Source organism: Lissotriton helveticus, chromosome 11 (assembly GCF_964261635.1).
Source record: "Lissotriton helveticus chromosome 11, aLisHel1.1, whole genome shotgun sequence".
NCBI lineage: Eukaryota > Metazoa > Chordata > Amphibia > Caudata > Salamandridae > Lissotriton > Lissotriton helveticus.
Window position 1 is genome coordinate 460,996,169 of NC_136072.1, and position 13,337 is coordinate 461,009,505.

General features: G+C 50.5%; 1 protein-coding gene across 1 annotated transcript in view; it reads left to right on the forward strand.

Moving 5' to 3' along the window:
• GIGYF2 (GRB10 interacting GYF protein 2) overlaps nucleotides 1-13,337 on the forward strand; it is a 1,757,193-nt gene that overhangs the window by 540,187 nt on the left and 1,203,669 nt on the right. Inside the window, exon 8 of the mRNA XM_078666006.1 lies at nucleotides 113-190. Coding sequence (XP_078522132.1) covers nucleotides 113-190 — 78 coding nt within the window. The remainder of the gene's footprint in view (nucleotides 1-112; nucleotides 191-13,337) is intronic.

The window sequence follows — 13,337 nt, forward strand, 5'->3', positions numbered from 1 at the left end:
AAAGTTAATGTCCTAGTAGAGATTTCAAAAAAGTTACATCATAGAAGCGACATAGCATTATGTTACCTCCAACCATGATGTTTTCTTTTTTTCTTTTTTCTTCTCTCATCAGTTCCAGACCATCTTCCAAACACGTATAATACTTCGATGGTGCCAGGGACTGTCAAAGCTGGGTCAGAACAGAAAACCGGTACGCCAAGTCAATATAACAACATCTTACTTGTGAACCTGCTAATATGCTGTTTATGTTGCTGTGAAGATAAGCGGCAGTTCTTGAAGATGCCATTTAACGATTTATTCCATTTTTTTATTGGTGATTGTACTAATGCCTTATCCATCTTATTAACCAATCCCTAAACCTACTTTTTCTTCTATGAAATTACATTCATTTTTCCAAAATATGTGGATTATATGTAGTGTAGTTCACTCAGAGGGTTATCTTGGTGACGAAATAACACGTATTACCCAGTGCAGTGGAATTTGTTTTATCGATCTCAGAGGGTTGACGGCATGAGTGGACTTGCCAGGATTTAAACCTTTAACCATGAGACCAAACACAGATCAATGCAATGGATGCATTCATTCACCGAGCCAACGGGCCCATTAAAACACTTGACAAAATATTCTTTGAGATTGTCACTGTAGTGTTTTCCCTCAATGCGAATTTCCGGTGGCTTGCAGGTGTGCTGTTAATGTTTAAAAGTTAGCTTGCTCTAGAAATACCACGTTGGGCTCAATGCTCCTTTTATGAAAGGCACATTATTCAGCAGGTTGATGAGTCTTCCATATACTTCTTTCAGATTAGGCTGTTGATATTAGCTATCCGGTCCCAGTTATCTTTAAATTGTCTTTTCTGGTGGTAGTTCAATGGTGAGAAGAAATAACATTGCACAGTGCGAGTTTAATTAGTGCTTACCTTAGTGCTTACCTATTGACACTATTCTATCTATACATTTTCCATAAGAAGGGATTGTAACTAGATTAATCACCTTTGGAATGGTTTGACATTTTCATGCTGGATTTCTGAAAAGTATATTCTTTTTGATTTTTTTCTCATAAGTTAAACCGTTTTTTCCTTACATTTTAGAAAACATTTTTACAAAAATTAAAATAAAAAAATATGACCATAAAAACAAAAAGTAGAGATGAGCCAAAGCATTTTTTACAGTCATTTTTGTTTTTGCTCTGTCATAGCATGACCTTGATTTCTCACGGTTGTGTTTAGGTGTGAAGAAACAGTACTTTCCTGTAGTTACGTTTACGTTTTTGCTCTTTTCTGTCAGCATGGACTATTTTAATTACTCCTAGCAGTGCAATGGGAAGCTGTTGCGGGAACATGGTCACACCAAGATGGCGCTTGCTAACTGCCATAACAAATTGTACAGGTTTTGCTTAAAAAAATGAGACAAAGAGTTAAGTAAGGTTTATTGCTACCAAACATCGAACCCCAATATCTTCCTGAAGGAGGAGAGTCCTTCAAAAGTAAAGCACCACTCTATTAGTTCTGCTGTCTTGGGCGTGTCTCATGCACATTATGTTAGACTTTCTGGGATGCTCTTCACTGGCCTGGTGGTTTTTTCCACGTTCCCATTTGCACCTTCTGAGGCTTCAGCACTACCTTCAGCTACCTCCTGGTTGGCATTGTGGGGCGGTCTCCGAGCCAGTTCATTAGCACAGAGCGACAACCGTAGGTAGTTTCATAGCCATCGTTTTGCCACTGAGTACTCAAACTCAGAGAGAGTTTGAAAGCAAAGTGCCATACTCTTGTAAGAGCCCAGGTTACTGCCCTGTCCCACTGGCCTGGCTTCAGGGAGTTCACTCCCCCCACCCTGATAACTAAAGAAGGTTCAGTTTATTGTAACTGAATCCATGCACCGAAATTTGGTCCAAAACCCAGGCTCAGCAGGACTGCCAATAAAAAAGTCCCAATCCACAGTGTTGAATACCTTTTCAAGATCTAGGGTTACTAAGGCCTGTGGGTGGGAGAACTTCCAAAGTGTCATGAAGGACATGAGCTCTGCCTATGGAGGTTGTGAGTGGTCCTACATGCTGGAATGAAGCCACATTGGTCCTCATGGACCAGACCTTGGACCACTCCACACAGCCTATTTGCTAGGATTTGTATAATACTTTAAGATCGGTATATGAAAGAGACTATTTGTTATAGATTCCTTACCTTAGAATTACCCCCAGGCGTCAGACTAGATCCGGAGATTTTTTCTTTAGCAGTACCCCTGGGCGTCGGTAGGTGGTGTTGGTCGACTCTGCGTCTGTCATTGGCGTCGCGGTCGCTGGAATTATGTCATGGTATCACGGTATCTACTTAGACGCCACCCCTGTGCGCTGATGTCAGTTTGTTCTTTTTCCACGCCAGCCAGTTTTTGACTAACACTTTTTCGACTTTTGTCGGCATCTTTTTCAAGTAGTTAGACTTCTGGTGCACGTAGGGATGTCTCATCATCTGACTGGCTTCAAGCCTTGCGACTCCTGTCACAAGTTGATGTCGGTCATGAACCCGCACCTCGTGTGCCTCTGGTGCCTGGAGCGCGACCACGACCCGAAGTTGTCTTTGCGGGAGTGGTCCCGAAAGCTTCTGGAAGCCCAGTCAGCTCCGCGCCGCTCGAGGTCACGGTCAAGAGGGAGGTCGAGGGACCGGTCACGGAGTCACCACCATCATTCCTCCTCGAAGTCTTCGTCATCGGGTAAGTCTAAGCCCAAGAAGATGAAGAAGCACCATCGCTCTTCGCCTTACCCCCGTCCGTTAGCCGATGCGACGTGGAAGGTCTTTGTCCTTCGGCTCCGCCCGCAGAGCCTGTTGGGACGGCTCTGAGCTTCCCTAGAGCCGGAGCGCCCCCTGCCCAGCTTTGTACATTATAAGAAGCCCTCCATTTCATCTTTGGGCAGCCAGACTCTGCTGCCACTCCTTTGGGCCCCTGGCCTTCAATGCCTGCGGCTCTGTTCTCTGCACCGCAGGGCCCCCAGGGATCCAGGCCTGGATCTGTATCGGTGCCGGTTGACCTCGAAACACCTCCCCCTGCACTGATTCCTCTGACAACGCCTCTGCCACCTCCGACGCCGGTTGTGTCCCCGGCTGGCGTCGACTCCAGCCTCCCCTCTACTTGGACACGGAGCCGGACCGACATCAGTCGACGCCGGTACCGGCGCCGGAGGGTACTTTTGTGCTGCTGTTCTACCTTGGCATTCCTACCGCCCTGAGTGGCAGCCAGAGGATGGTGAGGAGGACTGGGAAGGGTCTGTTGACCCTCTGGCGGACCACCTTGAAGAGCCGGACTGGAGAGAGGAGTTGGGTGATGCCAGTGGGCTGGATACTTCCCCAGACCTTGGTATGCGATCTCCCCCTACTGTGGCTACAGAGGAGGGAGCTTCCTACGCTGTGGTGTTTCATAGGGCGGCTAAGGCCTTGAGCTTCCTACGTGGGCGGTCGGGACTAACCTCCTGACTGAGGTGCTTCAGCCGGCAGCAGACTCTTCAGAGCCCTTGTCGCCTTTCAATGATGCCCTCACTGAGGTCCTTCTGGGCTCCTGGTTCAAGCCCAACACAGGGGCTCCTGTGGATAGGTTGATCGCCCGACGCACCCGCCCGGCACCGGGCGACCAACTTTTCCTCTCCCAACACCCTACCCCTGAGAACCTGGTGGTAAAAAGCCTCATCTTCAAAACAAGTGCTTTCCCAACAGCTTCTCAAGATAGGGAATCCAAGAAGCTTGACCATTTGGGAAGGAGATGTTTTCTTCCCCCAACTTTGGACTGTGGTTGGTGAACACTGCATGCCTCTTGGGCCAATACACACATTCTGTGTGGAACACGGTTACGCAAGTGTTGCCACAGTGTCCGGAGGAGGCCTGGGCCATGCTCACCCGCGCTGTTGCCGAGGGTCGAGATGCAGCGAAGTTCACCATCCAGTGTGGGCTGAACACTCCCGACTCGCTGGGTAGGATGATTTCCACGCCCTGAGCCTGGCTGAGAACCTCTGTCTTCTCTGGGGACATCCAATCTACCCTTTTGGATATGCCCTTTGTCTGCCTTGTCGCTAAACAGGCAACGGCCATCAATGTCCTCGAGCGCTTCAAGGACTCTAGGGCTACGGCCAGGTCCTTGGGCCTTGCAGCGTCTTCTCGCCCTATGCAGTCTGCCTTTCGTCCCTTTTGTGGCCTTGGAAGAGGTGTTCCGCCCAGAGAACTGCACAAGCCACCCAGCTTCTGCGTGGCCGGGGAGTTGGGACCCAGCATCGTGGGTCCGGGGTCCAAAGGGCGGGTCTGTCTACCAACCCCCCTGCAACTGCCTCCAAACATTCCCAATCCGACTTTTCAGGGCCACCAGTTGCCAGTGGGCGGCAGGACTTGCCATCACCTCCCCTACTGGCACAACATCACTTCAGACAGGTGGGTTTTCATTGCATGTCAGAGGATCCTTTGGCCCTTCTCCGTCAAGAAGTTACGGCTTACTTGGCCAAGGGAGCTATCGAGCGATTCCCTGTGCCAGAAGTAGGTCTCGGTTTTTATTCCCACTAGTTTGTGGTACCCAATAAGGACAAAGGCCTGTGTCCTATCTTGCTCCGGAAGAAGTTCAAATGTTGACATTAGCTCAGGTCTTGTCTGCCCTCGACCTTGGAGACTGGATGGGAGTGTTGGACTTGCAGGACGCTTATTTCCTCATCCCTGTCCTGCCAGCCCACAGGACTGTTTACGGTAGGCCACACGCATTTTCAGTTCACTGTACTCCCCTTTGGCCTTACCAGCTCCCCTCGTGTGTTCACGAAGGTGATGGCGGTGGTCGCAGCTCATCTGCGCAGATCAGGGTTCCCAGCCTTCCCCTATCTCGATGACTGGCTGTTGAAGGCGGGGTCGCCCCAGGCTGTCGTCTCCCACCTCCAGACTATGGCAGACCTCCTGCACTTGCTGGGGTTCACTATCAACGTGCCAAAGTCACACCGGATTCCCTCTCAGAAGCTCCTTTTCATCGGAGCAGTTCTGGATGCATCCCAGTTTCGGGCTTATCCTCCTGAGCAGCTAGTCCGCGATATTCGGGCTATGATACCAATGTTTTCGCCTCTAACCCGGATTTTCTGTGAGAATGACCGTGAGGCTGCTAGGCTTCGTGGCCTCCTGCATCCCGCTAGTGGATCATGACAGGTGGCATATGCGGGCTCTGTAGTGGGACCTGAAGTTCCAGTGGGCACAGCACCAGGGGAATCTTTCCGATTGCTTCCAGATCTCGGAGGGCACTGCACACCAGTTGCAGTGGTGGCTAATGGACCAGAATTAGGTCAAAAGCAGTGGTGACAGATGCGTTTCTCCTGGGATGGGGCGGCCACATGGAAAAGGCGGAAATCAGAGGACTCTTGTCTCCGGAGGAGTCCGGGCTCCACATCAACCTTCTGGAGCTCCGGGCAATTCGTCTTGCACTGACTGCATTTCTTGTTCACAGACAACATCACCGCCATGTGGTACTGCAACAAAAAGGTCAGGGAGGGGTCGTGGACCCTATGTCAGGAGGCTCTTTGCCTTTGGACGTGACTGGAACATCAGGGCATGAGCATGGTGGTTCCAACACCTGGCAGGTTCTCTGAATGCAAGGGTGGACTAACTCAGCTGCAGGTGCATGAGCTATCACAAATGGCGTCTTCACTCGGAGGTTGTGCAACGTCTCTTTCAGCAGTGGGTAGAGCCTTGTTTAGATCTGTTTGCCACCGAAGAGAATGCGCAATATCAGCAGTTCTGCTCGTTGGAATTTCCAAGGTGGCACTCCCTCAGCGACGCTTTTCGTCACAAGTGAAATTGCGGTCTTCTAAATGCCTTTCCGTCTATACACTTCTGCCCAGAGTGCTAAAGAAGATCAAGTGTGACTGGGCCCAAGTTATTCTTGTGGCTCCAGACTGGGCACGAGGAGTTTAGTATCCAGAGCTCTTGAGCATGGCCATCGATCCTCTGATCTGACTGCCTCTTCGCGAGGATCTTCTGTCGCAGCAGCAGGGGACGGTCCTCCACCTGAATCTGTCCAGTCACCACCTCCTTGCGTGCAGATTGAGCGGCGACAGTTTACAGCTGTTAGCCTTCCTCCTGAAGTCTGTAATCTTGGCAGCCAGGCGTCCCTCTACTGAAACAGGATACGCCTGTAGATGGAACAAATTTGTGGAATGGTGAGCAGCGAAGGCTGTGGATCCACTTTCTGCCCCTCTTCATGAGGTTCTCCTCTAATTACTTTCTTTGTCCCAGCACAGCCCTGCTCTGGGCACCCTCAAAGGGCTATATGTAAGCCATTTCAGCCTTTCTTCACCTTCCTGATCAACCTTCTCTTTTCAAGTCCCCTATTGTAAATTGGTTTCTTAAGGGCTTTACTCACCTCTGTCCTCATGTTCCTTTCGTAATGCCCCAGTGGGACTTGAATCTCGTCTTAACCTATCTGATGTGTACTCCTTTTGAGCCACTACATAATTGCCCTCCCAGACATTTGACCTTGAAGACTGCTTTTCTGGTTGCCATCACCTTTGCTCACAGGTTGAGTGAGCTTCAGGCTATATTTTCTACGCCTCCTTTTCTTGCTGTTCATCCGGACAAGGTTGTCCTTCGAACTGGGCCTCCTTTTCTTTCCAAAGTTGTTACCTCTTTTCACATTGGACAAACCATCATTTTGCCCACCTTCTTTCCGCCCCAGGCATCCTTACAAGGAGGAGGAGGGACTCCATGGACTGGATCCAAAATGTGTGTTATCTTATCTGGATCGCACAAAACAATTCCGGATGGACGATCAACTCTTTGTTGGCTATGTGGGTACCAAGAAGGGTCGGGCCGTGCAAAAGCGGACCTTCTCTCCATTAATAGTCCTTTGCATTAAGATCTGTTATTCCTTGGCGACAAAAGAGCCTCAGGTAGGACTGCGTATCCATTCCACCAGGGCGACGTCTGCCAGTACCGCTTTGGGACATGTAGTCTCCCTCAGTGACATCTGTCAGGTATCCACGTGGGCATCACGGCACACGTTCACTAAACATTACTGCCAGGTAGCCACATGGGCATCACTGCACACGTTCACTAAACATTACTGCCTGGATAGTCCAGTCCGAAGAGACTGCTTCTTTGGCCGCTTAGTTCTCCAGGACTAAGGACAGCAATACCAGGACTCCGGGGTTGGTATTGCTGGTGTATCTATCTAAGGTAAGGAATCTATAACTAATAGCCTCTTTCAGACGAATAGGTTACTTACCTTCGGTAACGATATATCTGTGAGAGACATATTAGTTAGCGATTCCTTACTGCCCCTCCCATCCTCCCTGTTCTGCGAACTGACTTCTAGGGTAAGAAACTCCCTTTCAGGGACCTAGTTATGTGCACCAGTAGTCAGTGTCTTGCGTGGTTCTGTGCTTCCGGTGTGGAATGTCGTGTAAGGAACTGACGTCAGCGTGCAGGGGAGACGTCATTCCGGCGACCACAACGCCAACGACGACCGCCAAATCAACCGACGCCCCCTATCGACGTGCAGGGGTACTACTAAAGAAGAAATCTCCTGGTCCAGTCTGGCGCCTGTGGGTAATTCGAAGGTAAGAAATCTATAACTATTTCTCTTACAGATAGTAACTTGGTCAATAAGCATGTTGTGGGTCCTGTATGTGGAGTGGTCCATCCTCCCATCAACATCCTGTGTTCCAGCTCTGTAGACCAGCTTAAAGTGATCCAGCAGGGCAGACCGGATCTCTTGCTGCCGAGATTGCAATTAACCCTGCTCGTTCAGTACGGACAATATAGATGGTAATCTGTTTCCCGCCTTAAGACCAAAGCCAACAGCTTACCAGATTTCTCCCCTTCCCTATACAACATCTGACAATAGGACTCAAGTGCATTTTTGTCTAGTGTATACCAAAGGCAATGTAGCTCTCTATGGGTCGCCAGAGTCACTGCATGCAATTTTTCTGTATGTACCCCAAACTACTGCCTTTAATGCCTTCCCCTCTAGAGCCCTGGTATTTATGGACCCCACCCCCACCCCACCCCCAAATGATCAAATATATATAGGCTGTGGGGTTTTAGGTTTAAACCTATAATAACTGATAAAACCCCACTGAAAGAAAAATAGCCCTCACCGGTGAAAACATATAAACACTGGAAAAACACCTGGACAACCACAAACTAAATGCCATTCAAAGAAAGGAAAAAGAGTGAACGTCATTTTTATTCCTCCTGAAGGGGTCAATACAATGTAACTTTGTTATACAAGTAGCAGTAAGAAAGACTGGCTAACATTATTCTGCTTGAGTTTTGTTCTTTAGGGATGCCACTAAAATATTGTTTCTTCTTCCTTTTACTTTTTCACTTTTGTGGCCTTTGGTCTAAAGATGCAGGGCATATTTGATATTTTGGCTGCATTTGATTCTTTCACCGATAGGTAAAATGGCTGGTTACATAAAAATCTTTCCTAATATGTGTCATCACATTTACCCACAGAGAATGGGTAAAAACCCTTAACACATCAGACCATAGTTTCTAGTGGGTCAGTATTGATAGTAGGTGAATTGCCAACACCTCAGGCTTTAAACATTCAATGAAAGGTATAGTGACAAGTATATACATCACCAAGCTTCTGGGATAGTGGTGAAAACATGACACCAGACTTTTGGAAAACATGGAACGCAGTGTCACTTGTAATGCTCTGCAAAAAAGGGTCTTTCCAAGTTCAGAAAAGATTGGAGTGATATTGTTTGTATTTGCAGTGATTCAGCTACGTATATAAAAAAAGTTGTGTGATGACCTGTCAAAATTGATACCCGAGCTGAAGTGATTCCCGGTGTTATATCCTTGCCACTTGTTAGATGGTATGCTGAAAACATCTTTACAATCTTAAGAGTTAATGAGGGATGCTATTGACTTTTTAGTCTATTCTGGTGCACTGGTTTCTAATGCACAGGACCTAAAACGCAAATATTTATCATTTTGTGTTTTATGTGGCATCAAAGAAAGAGTCATCCCAACTGTGTCCCTTAGCTGATGGTTCTCTGCCCAATGGGCTAAGAATGCTGATAGGGCCTTTTCACAGAAGTTTACATGGGAAGGAAAGAGCGAGCGCAGATGACCCAAAGACTCACTGAAGAAGTATTGTATGGTGTACTACAATAAGATTAATTTGCAAAAATCTATTTGGACCTCATATACACTATCTATATACCATGTTATTTCAGTGCAGAAAGCAAGCAATAATAAAAGCAAAACGTTCCATAAACACCGGAAAAACACCTTTTCTGTTGTTTTTAGTGGAGTGAAAATGTGTAACCACTGATAACTGTTTTTTAGGATATTGAAAACACTGAAAAAAAACCACCTGAACTTACCAAAAATAGAAACTGAAAACAGGAAAGCCTAAATATATAATTTTCTAGAACAGTTCCAAAGCCTGCCCTACAAGTGGCATTGGTAAGATCTTAAGCATACGCCATGCTCGAAACAGTCAACCTCCTGCCCCAGTGCAGAGATAGTAAAGTGGATGCATTGTCCGAGAGGAACCTAACCTTGTGCGTCACTGTGCCTATCCAGAAATTATCCACATCTCCCACCTAATAGCGGTCAAGTATAGATGTTGTGTCAGAGAGTGACACGTATATTCTCGGCTGTCCGGGTGCAACATCCCCCCCCATTGAAGAGACCCAAATTCTGCATGGCTCTTCTCAGCGAGCCCGCCATAAGTATTTGGTATCCTACTTTGGCGGACAATGATACCTCATCCCATCCAAAACACAATTAAAGTTCCCAGCCCAGAATATGGAGGAACCCACGCAACATATCACCATGTCCTGTATTCCCTCAAGAAAATCTTGGTCATCAATATTGGGGCGATATGAATTTAAGAGCAATAGTCTGTTGAATTGAATCTTCTCCCACTGCTGACAGGAGGCAGAAACAAACGGCATTGAGGTCAGACGAGGATATCTCGCCAGTGGAGACTCTGTGGCGGACCCTGTATCCTGCTTCTTGCCGTCCAGCCCAACAGACAGCTCGCCAGACCCGCTCCGCGGGTCCCGCATCGCAAGGTCAACCAGCGGGAGTCTACAGTGCCTCTGGGATTGTGAAGGGGGGTATCGGTACAGCAGCAGGGCTGCGAGCGCTGCAGCAGAGACTCCATATCCCAGGAGTCTCTTCCGGACTAACGCGCACCACCTGAGCCGCTCTCCCTGCTTGCTCCGCCCCCTGCATGGGAAGGTAAATACCCCCGCTGGAAGCATACCTGTGGGACACTCCTAGATATCTCGCCAGTGGAGACTCTGTGGCGGACCCTGTATCCTGCTTCTTGCCGTCCAGCCCAACAGACAGCTCACCGGACCTGCTCCGCGGGTCCCGCATCGCAAGGTCAACCAGCGGGAGTCTACAGTGCCTCTGGGATTGTGAAGGGGGGTATCGGTACAGCAGCAGGGCTGCGAGCGGTGCAGCAGGGACGCCATATCCCAGGAGTCTCTGCCGGACTAACGCGCACCACCTGAGCCGCTCTCCCTGCTTGCTCCGCCCCCTGCATGGGAAGGTAAATACCCCCGCTGGAAGCATACCTGTGGAACACTCCTTCTAGATATCTCGCCAGTGGAGACTCTGTGGCGGACCCTGTATCCTGCTTCGTGCCGTCCAGCCCAACAGACAGCTCGCCGGACCCGCTCCGCGGGTTCCGCATCGCAAGGTCAACCAGCGGGAGTCTACAGTGCCTCTGGGATTGTGAAGGGGGGTATCGGTACAGCAGCAGGGCTGCGAGCGGTGCAGCAGGGACTCCATATCCCAGGAGTCTCTGCCGGACTAACGCGCACCACCTGAGCCGCTCTCCCTGCTTGCTCCGCCCCCTGCATGGGAAGGTAAATACCCCCGCTGGAAGCATACCTGTGGGACACTCCTTCTAGATATCTCGCCAGTGGAGACTCTGTGGCGGACCCTGTATCCTGCTTCTTGCCGTCTAGCCCAACAGACAGCTCGCCGGACCCGCTCCGCGGGTCCCGCATCGCACGGTCAACCAGCGGGAGTCTACAGTGCCTCTGGGATTGTGAAGGGGGGTATCGGTACAGCAGCAGGGCTGCGAGCGGTGCAGCAGGGACTCCATATCCCAGGAGTCTCTGCCGGACTAACGCGCACCACCTGAGCCGCTCTCCCTGCTTTCTCCGCCCCCTGACTTCCTCTTTCCCTATTTACCTGGCCAACCACTCCGCGGCGCGGGAGCGCCCGGGGCTAAGCCCGGGCAAAGGACGGGCCGTCCACGGCCGTCAAAGGCCGACTAGGGCCGGGCTGGGCCATCTCCCTAACTTCTGGTGACCCAATAATTTATTTGCAATGCCACTTCGTTCAGGTAAAGAAAGGAAAGTAACTCTTACTTCAACAGGAGGGGCAGCAGGGCTGCGAGCGGTGCAGCAGGGACTCCATATCCCAGGAGTCTCTGCCGGACTAACGCGCACCACCTGAGCCGCTCTCCCTGCTTGCTCCGCCCCCTGCATGGGAAGGTAAATACCCCCGCTGGAAGCATACCTGTGGGACACTCCTAGATATCTCGCCAGTGGAGACTCTGTGGCGGACCCTGTATCCTGCTTCTTGCCGTCCAGCCCAACAGACAGCTCGCCGCACCCGCTCCGCGGGTCCCGCATCGCAAGGTCAACCAGCGGGAGTCTACAGTGCCTCTGGGATTGTGAAGGGGGTATCGGTACAGCAGCAGGGCTGCGAGCGGTGCATCAGGGACTCCATATCCCAGGAGTCTCTGCCGGACTAACGCGCACCACCTGAGCCGCTCTCCCTGCTTGCTCCGCCCCCTGCATGGGAAGGTAAATACCCCCGCTGGAAGCATACCTGTGGGACACTCCTAGATATCTCGCCAGTGGAGACTCTGTGGCGGACCCTGTATCCTGCTTCTTGCCGTCCAGCCCAACAGACAGCTCGCCGCACCCGCTCCGCGGGTCCCGCATCGCAAGGTCAACCAGCGGGAGTCTACAGTGCCTCTGGGATTGTGAAGGGGGTATCGGTACAGCAGCAGGGCTGCGAGCGGTGCAGCAGGGACTCCATATCCCAGGAGTCTCTGCCGGACTAACGCGCACCACCTGAGCCGCTCACCCTGCTTGCTCTGCCCCCTGCATGGGAAGGTAAATACCCCCGCTGGAAGCATACCTGTGGGACACTCCTAGATATCTCGCCAGTGGAGACTCTGTGGCGGACCCTGTATCCTGCTTCTTGCCGTCCAGCCCAACAGACAGCTCGCCGGACCCGCTCCGCGGATCCCGCTTCGCAAAGTCAACCAGCGGGAGTCTACAGTGCCTCTGGGATTGTGAAGGGGGGTATCGGTACAGCAGCAGGGCTGCGAGCGGTGCAGCAGGGACTCCATATCCCAGGAGTCTCTGCCGGACTAACGCGCACCACCTGAGCCGTTCTCCCTGCTTGCTCCGCCCCCTGACTTCCTCTTTCCCTATTTACCTGGCCAACCACTCCGCGGCGCGGGAGCGCCCGGGGCTAAGCCCGGGCAAAGGGCGGGCCGTCCACGGCCGCCAAAGGCCGAATAGGGCCGGGCTGGGCCATCTCCCTAACTTCTGGTGACCCAATAATTTATTTGCAATGCCACTTCGTTCAGGTAAAGAAAGGAAAGTAACTCTTACTTCAACAGGAGGGGCAATGACGGGCACATTGGATGATTTCTTTACTAGAGTGACGTCAATTGTAGCTAAGGAGATAGCACTTACTGAGAAGAGACTCTCTCTTGACTTAATCACGGGTAAGCGATCTTCCCTGGGTGCCATCGGGGGTGCTGCTTCCCCGGTACCTCCTACTAAGACGAACCGTTTAGTCACCATCGTGGATGTTCATCCTGTGGCGGAACATTTTATTTTGACTAACGATTCGGGGGACTCCAACAATGCTAGTATTGACATGCATTCTAGCTCACTTACTGATGCCTCTACTCCGGATCTTACATCCAACCCCCCTAGTTTACTAATGCAAGAGTTGCCACTGCGTTTTCGCAAGCCCAGTAAAAGGAAAAGAGGAGATGGAGGTTCCAGGGGTGGTCGGTCTAAACTATGTAAGAAGAGTGACGAGGTTCCTCCTGTCCAGATACGTGCTTGCCCTTCTAGCATAACTTCGCCCCCAATTACTGGGACCGAGGGTGCCCCAAGCAATCATAGTGAAAATTCCGGCCTATTATTCAACATAGAATGTCTTGTGAAATCGTTGTTGTTACCATTGTTAGAAAGAACTAGGCTGCTTTCTACTAAGTTAACTGAAAATGAGAAACAAGTTTTAGCTGATTCTGTTAAACTTGATGGTTTAGTAAGAGGCTCGGGGGGGGGGGGGGTTGCAAATTTTACTCCCAATGTCGATGGTG